At 35.8% G+C, this 20,842-nt stretch overlaps 1 protein-coding gene across 1 annotated transcript in view; it reads left to right on the top strand.

The window, feature by feature from the left end:
• The window catches only part of CCDC171 (coiled-coil domain containing 171), a 404,099-nt gene that overhangs the window by 137,295 nt on the left and 245,962 nt on the right, over positions 1–20,842 (top strand). Inside the window, exons 12-16 of the mRNA XM_011930380.1 lie at positions 11,572–11,678; positions 13,453–13,542; positions 14,568–14,768; positions 17,672–17,839; positions 19,404–19,592. Of these exons, the coding sequence (XP_011785770.1) occupies positions 11,572–11,678; positions 13,453–13,542; positions 14,568–14,768; positions 17,672–17,839; positions 19,404–19,592 (755 nt within the window). The remainder of the gene's footprint in view (positions 1–11,571; positions 11,679–13,452; positions 13,543–14,567; positions 14,769–17,671; positions 17,840–19,403; positions 19,593–20,842) is intronic.

The raw sequence follows: 20,842 nt of genomic DNA, 5'->3' as shown, positions 1-20,842 counted from the left end.
TATATTTTTGAAATTTTTAAAATTATAAGAATAAAGGAAAAACACATGTTACTTATAAGAGCAGAAATATGTAAAATGAACATGTTTTTTTCCTCCCAAGAGAAACCTCAATAAAGTTTGCTTTAAAAAAGATAAGATCCTCCTATGATCTCTTTTCCTTCAAATTCATCCAGTAATTAATTGCATATCTTTTTAAGAAAAATTTCAGATATGTACAAAAGGAGGCAGAATAGTATAACAAAATCTCTTGCCCTCGCCACTCAGATCAACATTTATCCACTTAAGAACCAATCTTGTTTCACATACTTCCCCTCTGCTGTATTATATTGAAAGCATATCCCAGATATTTCTGTATTATATATCTGTATAATACAGATATCTGCTGTATTATATTGAAAACATATCCCAGATATGTTTAATTTTATTCATAAATATTTAAGTTTGACTCTCTAAAAAATGAAGTCTTTTTAAAAATATAAATACAAGATCATTATCATATGTAAAAAGTTAAAAATTTCTTAGTATCATAAAATTCAAATTTTCTTGTATATCTCACATAATATCAGTTTGTTTAAATTAGTATGCAGAGAAGGTCTAGATATTATGATTGGCTGACTTTAAAAAATCTGTAGGTTCCTCTCCTCTTCTGTCTGTCTCTCTCTCTTTCTTTTTGAGATGGAGTCTCACTCTGTTGCCCAGGCAGGAGTAGTGCCATCTCGGCTCACTGCAAGCTCTGCCTCCCAGGTTCATGCCACTCTGCTGCCTCAGCCTCCCAAGTAGCTGGGACTAAAGGTGCCGGCCACCAGGCCTGGCTAATTTTTTTTTGTACTTTTAGTAGACGGGGTTTCACCATGTTAGCCAGGATGTCTCCATCTCTTGACCTCGTGATCCACCTGCCTTGGCCTCCCAAAATGGTGGGATTACAGGCGTGAGCCACCGTGCCTGACCCTCTTTCTTTTTTTTGAGATGGAGTCTCACTCTGTTGTCCAGGCTGGAGTATGGTGGTACAGTCTCGGCTCACTGCAACCTTCGCCTCCCAGGTTCAAGCGATTCTCCTGCCTCAGCCTCCCAAGTACCTGAGACTACAGGTGTGCACCAAGACATACAGCTAATTTTTGTATTATTTAGTAGAGATGGGGTTTTGCCATGTTGACCAGGCTGGTCTTGAACTCCTGACCTCAGGCGATCCACCTGCCTCGACCTCCCAAAGTGCCGAAATTACAGGCGTGAGCCACCGTACCTGGCCTTCTGTCTCCTTTTGTTTATCGTTTTTGTTTGAAATTTATTTGTTAAAAAACTGTTTCATTTGTTCTAGGAGTTTCACAGCCTGCATTTTTCGGATTGCATCCCACTGTATAGTTTAACATGTTTTTTTGTTCTGTAGATTTCCTCTAAATTGGTAATGGAATCTGCAGTAATGGAAATGCTCTATATCTGTTGTTCTAATATAGTAGACTCTAGCCACATGTGGCTCTTAAGTGCTTGAAATATGACTATCATGACTAAGGAATTGAAAATTTAATTTTAAATAATTTAAATATGAATATGAATAATCACTGTTAAATAAATTTTACTGTCCACAGATTGGACAGTACAGAATTGAAGACTTGATTAAGGCTTGACCTCTGATTTTCTTTAAAATTGAATGTTTTTAAAAATTCACTTTGAATTCTTCGTCTTGTACACTTCTTTTCTGAGTTCTATAAGTCTTTGACCTATATCAATTTGAATTTTCAATTTTTATTTCTCAGTTCATATCCTGTTTAACATTATCATATTTGTTATGATAGGTTTAATTACATTTTGCCTTTACTAGGCTTGTTCCTATTATTTCTCTTTAGGAGAAATTGTAGACAGTTTTTTCCATTTTAATCATAGAATATTAAGAATTATAAATATAGGAAGTAACTGTGAAGATCAAGTGTGTATTATAAGATAGAAACATGTAAAGCTGGAGTTTGATTGGGTAGTCAGAACCACTATAGTATTTTTGAATAAGGAACTTATTAAGAATTTGACCTTGTGCAATTGTGGGAGGAGCTGGGAAAGTAAGGTCAGATAAACCCATTGTAAGTCGAGGAGCATATTGAATGTGTATTGCTTTTGCACTGTTGTAAAGTTGAGAAATCTTAAGTTGAATCATTGTAAGTTGAGGCTGTCTATACTCTGTACTGAGTCCTTCTTTTTCTGTCTGGTCACATGTAACTGGTATTTTTAACTTCCTTTACTACCTATACCCTATTGCTTTGCTGTCAGCAAGCATCTCAGCTGGATATGGTTCCATCCCTGGTGAGGTGGTCCACACCTGTATTCCAGGAGGGTCTATTATCCAGGAGAGCTATGGTATGGTTCTAGTCTGAGTTTGAAGTCCTGAGAACTAGGAGAGCTGATGATGTAAGCTCTGATAGGAGTCTGAGCCTGAAAGCAAGAGAAGATTGATGTTGCAGCTCAAAGACAGCAAGGCAGAGAATAAGCATTCTTTCTTATTCAGGTTTTTATCCTCTTCAGACCTTCAACAGATTGGATGAAGCCCATTCAAGTTAGGGAGGGCAATCTGCCAATTCAGATATTAGTCTCCCTCACAGACATACCCAGAAAGAGTGTTTAACCACATATTTGGGCACCCAGTGACCTAGTCAGGTTGATAAAAAATTCACCATCACATTCCCCTTTCTCCTTCCTCCTTGTCCCTGGTAACCTCCATTCTACTTTCTTTTCTATGAATTTGACCGCTTTAGATACCTTATATTAAGTGGAATCATACACTGTTTGTGTTTTTGTGATGAGAAACATAGTAAGACCAGTGAATCCTATGGAAACAATCTTATTTCCATACTTCATTTGTTGTAAAATGCATTCTCTGATCAGAAGCAATGCCATTTGGAATACATGATGGTGAATTAAAGTATTTTATATATACATGGATGGGGGTTTGGTCAGAAACGTATGGTTAGGGAAGGAAAATCTGTATTCAGAGTAAGTGTCTATCTTAGTAAGAATAAAGCATTGCACATTCCATGATGAAAGTTACTCAATGTGATCAACCTGCCACCAAGTTGCTATCTGATCCCCCCAGAGAATGGTGTCATATCATGGGCTCAGTGTTTGTTTTTGCTGTTGGTGAATTTGGCACTCAATAGGAGTTGTAACCCAATCAGCCTTGGTGAATGGAAGTTCATATTCCTGAGCCTGTATATTACCTTTATCCTTGCTGCTATGACTCTTTTTGTTCAATTTTGAGGAGACAAAGGTGGCTAGGAAAAAACATTGGTTGATATCCATAAAATACTCCATCTTGCCCTCCTGATTATTAAGATCCTTATCTACTGAAGTTTATCTAGGCACAGTGCCCATTTGAAGAAGTCTGTCCACATATTCTTCCCCAGACAACCTTGTTACCAATTTTCTATTCACATTCTTTCCAAGTCCCTAACCATTCAGCTAAACAGTTAGACACCACACATGAATTGGTGTATATTTGTATCTTTGGTCATCTCTCATTCTAGGAAGAATGATAGTCACATCCACTACTCGAAGTTCTGCTCACTGGGAGGAATCTTCTTACCACTGTTCTCCAGAGCCACCTTTGAGTGGGGCTGTAGTGCTGCTTGCAGCTGCCTGTTTTTGAATCATGTCAGCATATCATATAGAACCGTCCATAAACCAAGCCCATTTTTTTTTTCTATTTGTCAGCTGGTCATAGAGAACACTCCATGCATCCACGGTGTGGGTTAAGAGAGAGGAAGCAATGTAACAGGAATAGGGCCCATGGGAATCTGGGCTACTTGCTCATACAACTTACTTGTGCCTTCAGGACTTATATACCACTTTCATTTGATGATAGGGTGCTATTGTCTATGCCAACATTTATGGATTGGTAGACCACACAGTAACCATTTTATGATGGGCAACCTCTAGTCACGTGGTGAATTGTTGGCCATGTATTCAGTATCTGCTGAGGACCAGTAGCAAGTCCAAAGCTCATTTTCAAAAGAATAGTTATCTGTAGTGGATGGCTTGCTTTGCTTCTAACTCCTAAAAGTTTACACTATGATCCACTTATAAGGACCTGTGAAATGCTGTATACATCTTGAATTTGAGTAGTTGCTACTTTCTGTTCATCAGGTCCATTTAGAACGATGCCATCAATTTAGTAGAAAATGAAATAGAGCGTGTGAGATCTTCGGTAATGGAGAGTTGATCAAGATTTCTACATACTAGATTGTGACAGAGAGCCAGAGTTGATATAGCTCTGTGGTAGGGTGGCAACAAAGGTACATTGCTGGTCCTGCTAGATGAAAAAAACTGGTCTTAGTGGTCTTTACTAAAGGGGTAGAATGAATATCTTCATTCCAATTGCCAGAAAATGTGTTGATTTGTTTCACAATGAAACTACATATTTAATTGCAGCAGCAATTGGAGTCATACTGATTAATTCACTGTCATTCTGTAAGATCTATCTGTATTCTGTAGCAGCCCAGTTAGGTGAGTTGAATGCTGATGTGGTAGGAATCACCATGCCTTGATCTTTCAGTCCTTTAAAAGGCACTAATCTCTACAGTCTTGCCAGGAGTGTGGCATTACTTTCAATTTTTATTTTGGTAGGTAAAAGTACCAGTGATTTCCTCTTGGCTTTTCCACTTGGTTTTCCTCTGTAATATCCCTCTATAATTCAGGTAACCACTGTGGACATTGTGCTAGTTGCTACATTTGTCCTTTCTAACTATGTGTTCCAAACTGGGAAAATAACTATGGGGTGGGTTCAGGTACCTACTAGACCCAGTAGAGAGAGGCTTAAGCTCAATTCAGTTAATTACCTGACCTCTGTAAGCTCCTACCCTGACTATTGAACAGTAGCACATTTTAGGTCTCCCTAAATTAATGGCAGTTCAGATCCAGTGTCCAGTTGTCCCTGATAAGTGTAGTTAATTCCTCCCCCCCAGTACAGTTACCCTGTTAGATGGTTGCATGTTTCTTTGAGGAAGGTTAGGAGGAAGATTTACAGTATTTTTTGGTACTTTGTCAGGATTGCCAACAGAGACCCATCCTCTTTATTCACAGGTCCCTAAGTCTGTGAATTAGCTCAAGTCTGAGAAGTATTTGAGGACTAGTTCTTCCTTTTTTGTTTACTTAAGTCCCACTTCTGGTAATCAGACCCAGGACTTTTCTACTTATACAAACCAAGTAAGACTTAACTATGTTGCCCATTGATTTTGGTTCTAGGAACACCGTGATCATTCAGCCAGTGTCAGTGATCTCTGCAGGTCAAACCATTTTGTTTATTGCTCCACTACCCATTATGCTAAACATGTCTACTTTGTCTCTGGAAGTTAATTGCTACCATTTGGTCTCTGTTACCCAAGATCCAATCACTCCCACTAAATTCAGGGAACCCATTTTGATGGCACCATTGTTTGCTGTTTTTCTTTGCCTTCTAGCCACATGGAGCTTATCAAGCTACACAGAGCTCATCAAGGAAGCTGGGACTTCCGTTACTAATATATTTCTCAAGCTTTGGTAAAGGAAGTGTTTTTTGAATTCTCCCAAGAGACATAGTTAGAGAGTGAGAAGGACTTACATAATAAATACTTTCCATATATTAGAAAAGTTATGAACCATTTTCCCTAAACACTCTAGAATGGGCACTACTGTTTGCAAGATAATGAAAGGTGTTTATTTATAAACTCAGTGATTAAGACGATATACAGTGTTGTGGTCTGAGTTTGAAAAAAGTCTAACTGCTAATAAAGTGTTTGTATTAGTGCTTTTAAAATGAAAAGAGAATTTTCTTAGTTATCAATACATTATATATTAAATGTTTGGATTTTATCAGGTGAAAACAAAACTCATTTGAACATTATTTTCTGTTTTCTACTACAAGATCAAAAATCAATACTAAACAACAGAGTTCAGTTCGGAACATGAACATGACCACTCATAATCTATGTTGATAGCTGTATAAAAAAACCTCTGTCTTTTATCTATATTCTCCCTCCATTATTTCTTACTGTTTCTCCCTTCTTGGGATCTTGTAGAAAAATGAAGTAGGTAACAAGATGGAGAAGATAGACTCCATTCATGAAAAGTTACTGTTTTTTTTTTTTTTCTGTAGAACTATAGATTACTAAAATAATGATGCCAGCTTGAAAAACAATGATTTATGAAAAATTATTTAGTTTTTGAGATTGTCTAAAAGGAAACGTGTAAATAGAGGGCTTGGAACTTTTTTTCTACTCCACCTCCTCCTGTGGGCTACTAATTCAAGAAAAGACTTGCCAAAGTACAGCCAGAGTTGAAACCTACTTAAAAGTGAGAGGGAGAGATCGAAATAGGGTGTGGTGAAAGTATAGGCTGGCACCTATGTATAGAGAAATACAAGTATAGACAGAGGGAGAGGGAACCTCAGGATTTTGAGTTGATGTTATTCAAGTATAAAGTGTTGCTGATATATTCTGTTCTTCATTTGGAATTTGACTTTTGAAAAGCTAATTATGGTCACTGTTCAAATCTTTTCTGCTACTCTTTGTGAGTTTTTACACCTTTCTTTGATAGGATAGCTTTTATAGTTCATTGTTTTTTGGGCCATACTGTAGCGATTAGAATATTATTAGCTTAAGTCAAATCACTCAATAAGGTCCTTGGTTTAGGGTGACCCTTTTTTTTTTGTAAGCATTTTGTCAGGTTAAGGGACCAGTGTTTCTTTTTATAATAAATTTGGGTGGGACATTGTCTTAGTTCCTTTTGTGCTGCTATAATGAATACCTGAGACTAGATAATTAATAAAGAAAGGAGATTTATTTCTTACAGTTCTGGAGGCTGGGAAATCCAAGATTGAGGGGCCAACATCTGGTGAGGGCCCTTATGCTACATCATCTCATGGTAGAAGATGAAAGGGCAAGAGAGAGCAAGAGCTGGGGAGAACTCACTTTTGTAACAAACCTACTTCTAAGATAATAAACCCATTCCTGCGATGACATTAATTCATTCATGAGGGTAAAGCTCTCATAACCCAGTAACCTCTCAAAGATTCCACTTCTCAACACTGCATTGGGGATTAAGTTTCCAACACTTTGGAGGACGTGTTCAAACCATAGCAGCTGGAGGCTGAGCAAGATGGCTGAATAGAAGCGTCCAGTGATCATCACCCCCACAGGAACACCAAATTTAACAGTTATCTAGGCAAAAAAAGTAGCTTCATAAGAACCAAAAATCAGATGAGCAGTCACAGTACCTGTTTTAAACTTCATATCACTGAAAGAGGCATGGAAGAGGGTTGAAAGACAGTTTTGAATTGCTGATACCACCCCTCTTCCATGCCTCAGCAGCAGCTATGTGGTGGGGGGAATCTGTGCACTTGGGGGAGGGAGAGCACGGTGATTGTGGGACTTTGCATTGAAGCTCCGTGCTGCCCTGTCACAGTGGAAAGCAACACTGAGAATAAGCCAGTGCTCATGGAGGGGGCATGTAGACTAGCCCTAGCTAGTCTAGAGGGGAATTGTCCATCCTAGCAGTTGGAATTTGAGCTCTGGTAAGCCTTGCCACTGTGGACTAAAGTGCTCAGGGGTCCTAAATAAACTTGAAAGACAATCTAGGCCACAAGGACTACAATTCCTAGGCAAGTCCTAGTGCTGTGCTGGGCTTGAAGCCAGTGGACTTAGAGGGCATGTGACCTAGTGAGACACCAGCAGGGGCAGCAAAGGGAGTGCTTGTGGTACCCCACCTCCAACTTCAGGCAGCACAGCTCACAGCTCTGAAAGAGACCCCTTCTTTCTGCTTAACAGGTGAGGGAAGAGTAAAGAGAACCTTTTCTTGCAGCTTGGATACCAGCTTAGCCACAAAAGGATAGGGTACAAGGCAGAGTTAGCTCCCAGATCGCATTTCTAGACACACCCTGGGCCAGAAGGGAACCCACTGCCTTGAAGTGAAGGACCCGATCCTGGCAGGATTCATCACCTACTGACTAAAGAACCCCGGGGCCTGAATAGTCAGCAGCAGTACCCATGTAGTACATATGTGGACCTTTGATGAGACTCTGAGATCTGCTGGTTTGAAGTGTGGCCCAGCACATTTACAGCTATGGTGGCTATGGCAAGAGATTCTTTCTGCTTGAGAACAGCAGAGAGAAGAACAAAGGGGGCTTTGTCTTGCAGCTGATTTAGCTTGGCCACAGGGTGGTAGAGCACCAAGTAGGTTCTTGGGCTCCCTGATTCCGGGCCTTGGCTCTTCGATGGCATTTCTGGACCTGCCCTTGGCCAAAGGGGAGTCTGTTGCCCTGAAGGATGATTCCCAGACCTGGCAGCATTCACCACAAGCTGACTGAAGAGCTCTTGGACCTTGAGTGGGCATTGACAGTAGCCTGGAAGTACTCCTTATGGGCCTGTGGCAGTGGTGGCCAGGAGGAAAGACTCCTCTGCTATGGAAATGAGAGGGAAGAGTGGAAAGGACTTTGTCTTGTGCCAGTTCAGCCTCAGTAGAATAGAGTGCCAGGTAGATCGCTAAGGTTTCCAACTCCAGGCCCTGGCTTCTGTACAGCATCTCTGGATCTTCCCAGGACCTGGGGGAGCTTGCTGTCTTGAGGAGAAGGACGTGAGCCTGGCTGGCTTCACTATCTGCTTATTGTAGAGCCCTAGGGCCTTGAGTAAACATAGGCAGTCGCCAGGTAATGGTTACAGCAGGTCTTGGGTGATACTCAGTGCTGTGCTGGCTTCAGGTTTGACCTAGTGCAGTCCTAATGGTAGTGGCCACAGGGGTGCTTGTGTCACTTCTCCCCCAGTTTTAGATGGTTCAGCACAGAGAGACTCTGTTTGGGAGAAAGTAAGAGAAGACAAGAATCTCTACATAGTAATCTAGAGAATTCTTCTGGATTTTATCAAGTCCACAAAGGTGGTGCCTCTGAGTCTGCAAGAGCCACAGTGTTACTGGGCTTGGGGTGCCCCCTAATGCAGATATAGCTGCAGTGACCAAAAACTTAGATCACAACACCTAAAGCCCTTTAAATACCTCAAAAGCCTCTCAAGAAGGACAGGTACTAATAAGTCCAGATTGCATAGACTAAAGTAAATAACTAACTCATTAATGCCCAGACACTGAAGAACATCCACAAGCATCAAAACCATCCCAGAAAACATGACTTCAGCAAACAAACTAAATAAGGGACCAGAGACCAACCCTGGAGATACAGAGACGTATGACCTTTCAGATAATTAATTCAAAACAACGGTTTTGAGGAAACTCAAATAAATTTAATATAACACAGAGAAGTAATTCAGAATCCTATCAGATAAATTTAACAAAGAGATTGAAATAAAAAGAATCAAGCAGAAATTGTGGAGTTGAAAAATGCAGTTGACATGATGAAGAACATGTCAAAGTGTCTTAATAGTAGAATTGATTAAGTGAAAGAAATAAAGAGCTTAAAGATAGATATTCGAAAATATACAGTCAGAGGAGACAAAAGAAAACAGAATAAAAAAGAATGAAGCACTCCTACAGGATTTAGAAAATAGTCTCAAAAGGGTAAATCTAAGAGTTATTGGCCTTCAAGAGGAGGGAGGGAAGGAGGAAGGGAGGGAAAGAAGGAGGTGGGGGAGAGAGAGAGTTTATTCAAATGGATAATAACAGATAACTTTCCAAAGCTAGAGAAGTATATCAATATTCAAGTATAAGAAGGTTATAGAACACCAAGCAGATTTAACCCAAAGAAGACTACCTCAAGGCATTTAATAATCTAGCCATAGCAGACCTAAAGCTTGCTTTGTACTTCACCTAAACTTTATTATATAAACATTTTCAGGAAAGAAAACTTTATTTTATGTAGAATATAAGAATGTTCATAGGTCAGGAAGGAGAGGGCATTTTGTCCCATTACTCTTCAGCACTCATATTAAGATGATTTTATTCTTCTGAATTTCTAAGAAGGAGTTTTCTCCCTTATTGTAAAAACGCAGATTTCCCGAGTGTCCTTGAATGATTTATTCATGGTCTACTTGTGTAGTAGCAAAAGAAAAGAATTATACATTACATTTTTTTTATCTTGTGCAAGAGAGGAATTTAAAAAAATGTATTTGGTAAGACCTTTAATAAAATTTTTAATGAGTTGTCTTTCCAACTCATAGTCATTACAAAGACTACTGTCTCCTCTATTATCATGACTCAGAAAACTGTATTTCTTTTCCTAGCTGTCATATGTGTTGTTTCCACATTACTTTTGGTCTTTAAGTTAAATATTCCTCTTCTTTTAAAGAAAAACCAAGTTGTACCCATATGTAAGTTGGTACTTAAATTACCCCTTGATAAATGTCATAAATATATTAATAACATTTTCTCCAAGATTTAAACATGAGATATCACCAGTACTCTGAGCTGAATAAAGTTGCTCTATCATTAAGAAAATTTCCCCTTTCTTCCTTTATTACTGCCTTCCCCTACTTCTCCATAAGTTTTAATAATAGAATATTTGAAGAATGGATAAATGATGTCATATAATTTTTTATCTAGTATCTTTCTCTTATTAAACCCTAAATTCTATAAAGACAGAGGCTATACCTTTCTTGTTTATCTTTGTATGCTTAATGCCTAAGATTGGTATGTAGTAGGAATTCAGTAAATTAGTTGAATGAATGAATAGTAGTACATAAAATATGAATGCTGCTCTTAGAAACTGGCTTTGTTGAAAATCCATTTCTTGCATATTGAAATATTTATATTACAAAATGCAATGAGGAGAAATAACAAGAAAAGAATATTTTCAATATGAGTATTTTAAAACTGAATTTGCTACTTGCTTTTTAACACTTAAAGAATAGTCCAATCAGCAATCAATTTAAAGTAGTTTTTGAAACTCAACTTTTTGGATTAATACTTGGAGCTACATTTGATCATGTGACTTTTATTAGCTCAACTAATGTAATTTATGGCCCAACTAAATTAAAGTAGTTTGAAGGCATAATATGGAAATACTCATACTTTTACCATGAGTATCAGTTTTAAGGGTTTTAATTGAAACATGATGTAGACTATGTAGATAATAGCATTTTTATTGTTTATTTCAAATTGTAACTTGAGAATTTTAAGGATTGAAGAATATTTCCAAGTATAACAGAAAATTATATACTCCTGGGTTCAGAAATTATTATTTAAGCAAAATAGTGCAGTGTAAAAAGCCCGACTAATCAGAAACACAAGGACCACAGTAAGTGTACATAACTCCCCCAAACAGTGGTAGTGTAGACTGTTCATTTAATTAAAGGTAGGTACAAACACTGCAGTTACTTAGGAGACATGATAAAAACAACAACAACAACAAAAAAACTAACTACCATGTGGGTCTTGATAAGGTAGAAAGTAGTCATAAATTTAAATTTGATATATTATGAACTTTAATATGGCCGCTTGTTTAGAAAGGCTATTAGTACTTGGCCATACAGCAGTATACTTGGAGAATAAAATTCTACTCAAGGTTTCATAATGTCTTTTTGGCTCTAGCTAATTGTAGTATCTCTGTTACTATTTGCCTAAGTTTTGTCCCTTTGTGACTTTAAGGGTATATTTTCATCCTATATTTTTCTCTAGGCATCCACAAGGACAAAGATAAACCTCCTAGCTTCTCTATTGTCCTTGAGACGTTGAGGCGTACCTTGACAGATTACCAGAACAAGCTGGAAGATGCATCTAATGAGGTAACACTTGCATTGTTTGGCTGCACACATATAGCCTTCGGCCTGTACCAGTACGTATTCCTTGCTTGTTACAAAGGTCAAAAAGATTGGGAATGTTGAACTGACAGCTTCACAGATACAAAAAATAATAAATTATCTTTCACTGTTCTTTCTTTAAGTGTGGCCTAAAGTCATGTCTCACTTATGTTTTTGTAACTCTTCAGTCACACTATTATTTTCAAAATTATAAAGACTCTATCACTTCTTGATCTTCATAATTTATCTGTTTTAATGAAAACACTATGCAAGTAGTTTAAGTTAATATGTACTGTATTTAAATGTTAATGTGTTTTTACAACGTTTGGTGTAGCTACTGGAAATTTAGGTTTTGTCAGTGTTTTAGGTTAAGATTTCTACAAACTGTGGAAGTCTTAATAAAAAAGAGAGAAATTAGTTTTCATTCTCTAAAGGGAGTAAAGTGTTGTTAGAAGTTTTTAAAAAACAAATATCTGTTTGATGTAGCCTGGGAGCTTTTAGTTTGCTGATTGAAAAAGCTCATGCTTCTATTTATCATCTCATTTGTATTGTTTAATGTGTGGGTTGATAATTTTCTTGGGTATTAAAATGTTTTATGAATTTGTGCTTTAAAAATTGAAGAGTTTGTCTAGTTACATCTTGTCAAATTAGCATATGAAGTAATTACATTAAATACAATTAGTTAGCAAAGCAACAAACAGATTGTTAGAGTCAAAGACAAGTCACGTAGCACGGAATTTGGAGTTTATCCTTGTGTTTATCTCTTTCTTTCATATAATATAAATGCCACAAAACGGTTACATTTCACATTTCAGATGCGGCTTATGTTATTTTAGCTTGCTAAGGTGAACAAAGAAGGAAAAGTGAGTCTTCTTAATACCCTCGGTAATTGTTCAAAAGGCATAAAAGAAAATGACCATTGAAATAATTAAATTTCTATGAAGAACAAATATTATGAAGTCTTTCCCAGTGAGACAAGACAACCTGTATTGTTAGTAGTTTATGAAACTCTTCTGAGGCCTAGGTCTGGAAGCTGCAGGGTAACTAGGAACATATTACCCACAGCGAATTGTTATTTGGGAGGATGAATGTCACATGATCCTCAGCACAGTTGAAAAGTCGACTCAGCAGGCTTTGGCTTAGTAATGCGCTTTGTTGTGAACCAGTGCCAGAGACAGCAGTGGGGAGACCAAGGGGGTGGCTGCAAAGAAAGCAGAAAGAGCAGTCTGACAGAAAGAAGAATGAACTGTCAAAGAAAATAAATCACAAGCGGTGCAGGACCAACTGATGACCTGCCACAAGCCTTCCCAGTAGGACTGCATGTGACCGACCCTGAAGTTGTCATATGGAGTGAGAGACCAGTGAATACCCTCATGATGTATAGAAAGAACAGTCTTCTGCTCTGTTCTCTTTTCTTTACTTGTAGATGCCCCTGCTTCTGGCATTTTGGTCCAGTAGGATTTTAAGAATAAAGTTGTATTTGTTTACAACAAGAATGAAATCCTTTATCTGAATGTGTGGTAAAAATACAGTAACATCGGTGATATTTTAAGCTTGAATGCTTTCTTTTCTTTTTAGCTATGTGAACTTGTGACAGAAGCTATATAGTATTTAACCAAAAGAAATAATTTTTTGAAGACTCTTAATTACTATTGAAAAATTTTTATTTAAGTAATTGCATAAAAAGCACTTAAAGATTAACTTTTGAGGTACTCTCCTTGAAAAATGTAAAACAATTACTTACGTTTTCTTTCATCAGCTAAACAGCGTGAACGATGCTAGGGAAAAGGCATGTAATGAACTTGATTCTACGAAACAGAAGATAGACTCTCACACTAAAAATATAAAGGTATTATTTAGAATAACTTTTACCTTTTGTATTAAGAAACAAATATAGTTATCTAGGAAATATTTTAAAGTAGAGATATTGAGGTACCTGAAAATATATATTTGTATTTTTTAAAGTATGTATGGATAGAATTTTAATTTTTTCTTGTTGATTAAGAGTAACAAGAATGGTTTTTTCATTTAAAAAATTAAAACTTGATTGGAAATTGTTTTGGTTAAAGGAAAATTTGTTTCCCAGATTCAATAATAATACCTTATGAGATTCAAATAATTATTTAAGATGAAATGTCCAGCCTTAGGTACATATTAAACGTATTTTACATAAGCACATCCGTATTTGGAGTCAGTTTTCATCATTTTAGGGTGGAGCAATTGTTTTCAGTACATCGTGTCTGTTAATGGGCTGAGACCACACCTGGCTAAGGCCCAGGACTATAGTTTATTTTAGTTTCTGTGCTGGTTTTATGTACTACATCTTTGCAAAATTATACTGAGTCAGCTCTCAGAAGTTTCTCAGTATTGCTGGAATTTTATTTTGTTGTTTCATGTTGGGTTTGTCATGGACACACTTCAATAGAATTTGTTAGGTTTAAGGAATAAACAGTTCAGCAGAACTTTGTGCCACATATTTGAGATTTCTATAAGTGGTTGGGATGTCATTGGAAAGTAAATGTGCTTATATTAAATGTAAGATATTTATTTTAAAATATTTAAAAAATTTTGAACTACAACATTGTTTTAAAAAAATAGGTTGAAAGGAAACTGCCTTGAAAGAACTTTCTGGAATAAGTCATCATATTAACATTTTATATGAATGTTTAAACATAACAAATGTTCTAATTTTTGAGCTATTATATTTAGAAAATACATTCAGTAAAATATTTTAATGTAAACAGATGCTTTCCTGCCTTTGTGACTCTTTCATTGTAAAGCTTTGAAAATTTTCAGTATGTATTTTATACTAGTGTCCCCTCACCCCTTGTTGGCTGGCCTTTCTACAATCTCTTTATTTGGTATCTATGACAGGAACTTCAGGATAAACTGGCTGTTGTCAATAAAGAGTTAAGCCATTTACGCACTAAATGTGCAGACCGAGAGGCTTTAATAAGCACTTTAAAAGTGGAACTACAAAATGTGCTGCACTGTTGGGAGAAAGAAAAGGCTCAAGCAGCCCAGTCTGAAAGTGAACTGCAGAAGCTTTCCCAGGCTTTCCATAAGGATGCTGAGGTATTACCTGAGACTCAATGACTGTCAGGAAAGGCCTTTCACTAATTTCAGTGTTATACATCAAGTGACTATTTTTACTTGTATTTAATTAAGAAATTGTTCTGAGCAGAGTATTTTGAAATGTTCGTGACAGCTGCAAAATCACTCTCTTCATTACTCTTGTGTCATTCTCTCTTGTGAGAGAAGTACTATAACTTGCACAACTAATTTTCTTGATTATCGTTTGTACAACTCTCGTTTTTGACTTTTAGAACATTGTAACTCAAGTAACTATGCTCCTAACAGTCCTTTCAAGGTTTGCCTGTTTGCCAATGACGAAATTATTTTTTATTTCAGTAGCTTGGTAGATTTGGTGGAAAGATTTGGTAGATATGGTGGAAAGAATAAGTATTTTATAATCAGATAGACCTGAACTTGGATCCTGATACTTCTGTTTATAAATGGTTTGGCTGTGGACAAGCTATACAACTTAGCCTCTCCACATCTTAGTTTTCTTATTTATTTTTTTTCTTTTTTGAGACAAAGTCTTGCTCTGTCGCCCAGGCTGGAGTGCAGTGGCGTAATCTGGGCTCATTGCAACCTCCACCTCCCAGGTTCAAGCGATTCTCCTGCCTCAGCCTCCTAAGTAGCTGGGATTACAGGTGTCCACCACCGTGCCCGGCTAATTTTTGTATTTTTAGTAGAGATGGGGTTTCACCATGTTGGCCAGGCTGTTCTCGAACTCCTGACCTCAGCTGATCTGCCCACCTCCGCCTCCCCTCCTAAAGTACTGGGATTACAGGCCTGAGCCACTGTGCCCGGCCTAGTTTCTTTATTTGTAAAACAGTAATAGTATCTACTTTAACAGATAGCCTCCTTACTCTGTATGATTATAGGATGTTAATAAAATTTAGAAAAATAAAAGTCCCATAAAATTAAAACTTTTCATTTAGACCCCCTGAAGAGTTGCCTATCCATTTGTGTTTATTAATGGCTTATAAAAATATTATGACACAAATTTCATATTTCGTATGAGCCTGTGTGAATGGAATTATCTTCTAGTTCTTTTTACCCTATGGATTATAGAGCTAGTCTAGCTAGTGGAACTGGTTTATCTAAGTCGTCCTGCATATTGAGTTCATTACTCCAACAAATATGAACATGAACGCCAAGAGAGTAAAAAGGAAACATTCTTTCCACTCTTTTTACAGTCTGGGATTTAAATTGTGTCCACATGAAGGGGTTGGAATTGCTCTACACATCAGATAATGATTAAAGTAAAGGAAACTAGAAGCCTGACTGTATTGTGAAGTCAGCATGTCTACAGCACTGTGGTTGGGTTCAACATGTGTGAATTGATTTTGGATTTTGGAGTCTCTTTTCATGCCAAATGGATGATTATCATGCTTGGTTTATCACAGCCCAAGCAAAAAGGACATAATAGCGACACAATGAATTATCCTTAAGGATGGACTTCCTTGAGAACGAATGTGGTCAGTAGGAGGAAGATTTTTATGTATTTGTTAAGTTATATTTAATAAGACTTTAAAACATTTTGACCTAGTTAAAAAATGCGAAGTCATCATTAACTGCTTATGAAAAGGCATAGCATATTTGTGAAAAAATCTGATTTCTTAAATTTGTTGTTGTAACTACATTTTCAAATTTTTTGTTTTTTAAATTACTGCTTTTGGAAAAAAAAGTAAGGTGGCATATATAGTGAACTAAAGATTTATATTTTGATATTTGTAAGAATATTCTCTATAATTTCTAATTATGAAACTTTTGCATATACTATATTCAGTTTTTAAAAAATGTATAATAGACTTTCTAAATTTTCTTTTTAAATTTGTCCCTTTTAAAAGTTTTCTTCCTGTTGATCTATTAAAAAATCTTGAGGGAACTTTTTTATCTACATAAAATAAAAATAATCATTTTGCAGCTTCACAGTTACCTTTGAGTTCCATGCTTTGGGACTTTACAGATGAAACACCTTATAAAGAGAGCTATTTGACATTATAGTAAATAAACCCTCCTCATGTGTTCAAATGTGATCTACTTTATATGACTTCTGCAGCATAGTGTTTCTAAGTCATTCAGCAATGGATAGTTTAATTACTGAAGTGGTAATATAATTTTAAAGGACTTTTAAAAAACATATTTCTAATTGGACATTTTCAAAAGTATGTCTTAAGCAGCTATATCCATTTTTTTTGCTGTTACTTTATAATATTTAAACACCTACAAATGCCCAGTGTGCCAAATACTATATGAACTTATAAGTGGGGAAAACAAATGAGCCCATCTTCCATATCTTTCATATCACTATCTGCTTTGCCTAAGGGGCTTGGGATAGATTTCCTATAAGTAGTAAGTAAACTGGAATCTCTGGAGGAAGAAGAAAGCTGAGTAATTGTGTCCATGTAAAGTACAGATATTGGTATAACTTTTTTTCATCAGAGTTGAATAACACTATTTTTTTCTGTATTGTTTTTTGACAAGTAGTATCTATTTTGGCAAATGTAAATATTAAATTATAGAATTACTATACTGAGTTATAGTTAGATAGGCTTATAAACAATGAGTCCAATCCAGACACTTCGTGTGATAGCTAAGGAAACTTAGGCCTGAACAGGTGTTTACTCAAATCACAACCTCATCAGTAGCAGAGCTGGGAATGAATCTTGGTCTTCTGGCTTCTAGACTCAGATTTTGATTTTGAATACCAAGTGTAAGCAGTTCCAAATGTTTTATCTGGTGCTTAGTTTTGAATATAAAAAAGTCATTAAAATATTCTGAGACTTGAGTATTATAATTTCCTTTTCAGGTTTTTGAAATTAACTCTTCACCATTTGTATTATGTATTTTACTTCTTACAATGTTTATATACAGCAAATAATTTTTCTTTTTTTTTTTTCCTGCAGGAGAAGCTAACCTTTCTTCACACCTTGTATCAGCACTTGGTAGCAGGCTGTGTGCTCATAAAACAACCAGAAGGCATGCTGGATAAATTCTCTTGGTCTGAGCTTTGTGCAGTCTTACAGGAGAATGTTGATGCCCTGATTGCAGACCTCAACAGGGCTAATGAGAAGGTAACTGTCCTCAGGCACCAGATACCTCTATTAAATTCAGTGACATTTGTCCACATCACAGTATCATTAAGAGGGGCTGACATTCATCTTATTTCAAAAAGAATTTGGATGTTAATAATTCAATACCATTAATTATGGCTTGTCTACAACTCAGTTTGATGCCATTGCTGTGGGCATGTAAATGTGACTGAAGTCTGTATGAAGTCTCTAAGCTCCACTTTCTGTGCAGGACATGCTAATACTACTAGCCAGTATTAGCCACAGGGACCTAATTAAAAGAAAATAAATTAATCTTACTGATGAAGCAATTCAAAGAACTTAGTCATTTACATTAATAAACCAACTCTTTATGTTAGCATAAAATAGAAACAGGATACAGTTATTCAAAAACATGATCTTAAAATTCTTTACTTAGGAAATATAAGATGTTATTTTTAAAAGCACTTAAACATTTTAAATTATATGCTTATGATTTGCTTCTCGAAATACAACAAAGTGTGTATTAGAAAACTCGTTCCGTGCTTTAGAATGCAAAAAGTGTATTTTATAGGATAATATTGTAGACCTTTATGGTAACATTACTATCTCACAAGTCCAGGAAATCAGTCTCCAACAAATATTTAAAAACCTGCTTTTGGTTATAGAAAATTACAGTGGCTTAGCAGATCAACATATACCACCATTGAAGACATTGGTTCTTATCCTGGGTCTATTGAACGTGGTCAGTACTGTGTTTATGTGGTTTAGTTTCCAGGTCTTAGTTGCAATGACATTTGCTCTTAAGGAACAAGAAGAGAAAAACTGTCCTGTAAGTTAAAAAAAATTCTGTTGAAGTAATAAAACAGCATATTGACCTAATTTCAGGGTGATTTTTTTAATTATTGAGCATTTTATCTTGGTCCTATTGACAAACACAACCATAGACACTGAGATGTAGGGCTAAGAAATGAGGGAATAAATTGTGAGAGGCACAGATGCTATTCATGATTGTGAATGTGTACATAATGGATTTGAAAATTAAAGATAATTAAAATGAATGTATTTTAACCCTATGAGATGGTATTATATTTTTAATAGTTTTCATTGTTTCAAAACATCCTTAATAGTCATACATTTTAGAAAATGATGATTTTCTTTCCAGTGTTTGAATATGAAACAAAAAATAGTTAGAACATTCTGCTTTATTTTATGCAAACTGCTTGCAGATTTTTAAATCTTTACTTTCTTTCCCACTGAGATATTTGAATAGCTTGAGCCTTGGTTCCAGAAGTAACAGTATCTTTCTCAATGTCAATCAAATTAATTATAGAATAAGTAACTTCATGAGAAAGAGAAGATGAAAAATTTGCCATCTAAGTATACAAATAACACAATTTTCTGCTAATGTATGGCAGTTTACCCTGCTATTTTCTTTTTTAAAATTTATTTACATTCTATGTTAAAATTTTTATATGATCTTAAGGAATAAAATATAGTAGGGCATTTTGGGTGTTTTATTAGGGGAGACGACACAAAGAAATAGCTTGTGAGCATATTTCCTTCTCTGTTGCATCTCCCCATATAGATAAGTCATCTAGAGTATATCTGTAAAAACAAGTCTGACACGATGAGAGAGCTTCAGCAGACTCAGGAAGACACCTTTACCAAAGTGGCAGAACAGATCAAAGCCCAAGAGAGCTGCTGGCACAAACAAAAGAAGGAACTAGAGCTGCAGTATTCTGAACTCCTCCTGGAGGTGCAGAAGAGGGCACAGGTATGCTACCTTTACAAAGGGCTTTAAAAAATGGGTTACTCAGTGTAACCATTAGAAACGTTTTTTTTTTTCCAGTAGCAATGTTAAATCGGTTTAAACTTCTTAAGAACTTCATAGAACTTGTTTAGATGCACATATATATGTTTACACACACATACGTGCATGTGTATGGGTGTGTATATTAAGGATTGTCTTTCATGTAAGTTTGGAAATATATGGGTTTCTGATTAAAATATCCCAAAATGCATTGATCAGTTAATTAAATGCTAAAATTATATTTCCTTTATTTTTAAAATAAAAGATTAAAGTATTTGGTAATATATTGTCAGTTTTAGTGTAAGTATTCCTTTATCCAGTTTACTCTATTTGTGGAGGTTCCTATGTGAACCATCATTTAAATTTATTTGGGTTAAAATCTCTTATGCCTACTGACATTATATAAGAACTAGTGTTATCGTTGTAGGCCGTGTAGCAAAAGTAATTCACTATGAGTTGTATTATGTATTATATCTTGATTGAGAGTAGAAGTTATGGGTTGTTAACATAACCATGTATTTTTCTACACAAATTATCATCAACATTATTTATATTGTTAACTGTCATCTTCACGTAATCAGGAATAACATGATGATAGGGTATAATTTTTTGGCATTGAATTTATTAATAGGTCACTTTTGTTCCTGTTAGGATACTTATGAACCAGAAGGTTGTATATTCTTCCCATGGTTGATTCAGTATTTAGCCTCTTTATTTGATCCATTCATGCTTGGCAAGTCTAATTAAAAATAACCAAACTATATAAATATATATACATACACATATATAAATACAATTATTATTATTATTATTATTATATTAAATCAGGCCATTCTGCATCCCCAGATTTAAAGGTCCTGTATGAACTTATGCCTTTCTATATGAATTTGAATGAATCAACAAATGTACCATCTAAAAGTAGTAATTTTTTCACTGTATGCAGACTACTATATTATATGCTCTGCATTTTCTAGTATTGAAGTAAAAGACCTAAATAATTTATTTTAATTTTGTAGAGGTAGCACTGATATATATTGATATGCACAGATCTTAAGTGTATAATTTGATGTTTTTAAAAAGTATTTATTTGATATGTAATATTTGTACATATTTATGGGGTACATGTGATATTTTAATACATGCATAGAATGTGTAATGCTCAAGCCAGAATAAGATATCTATCACCTTGAGCATTTATCATTTCTTTGTGTTGG

This window comes from Colobus angolensis, unplaced genomic scaffold (assembly GCF_000951035.1).
Source record: "Colobus angolensis palliatus isolate OR3802 unplaced genomic scaffold, Cang.pa_1.0 Scaffold86, whole genome shotgun sequence".
In the NCBI taxonomy this organism is placed as follows: Eukaryota; Metazoa; Chordata; class Mammalia; order Primates; family Cercopithecidae; genus Colobus; species Colobus angolensis.
Note: the sequence above shows the minus strand (reverse complement) of the source record. Positions and strands in the feature narration are given on the sequence as shown.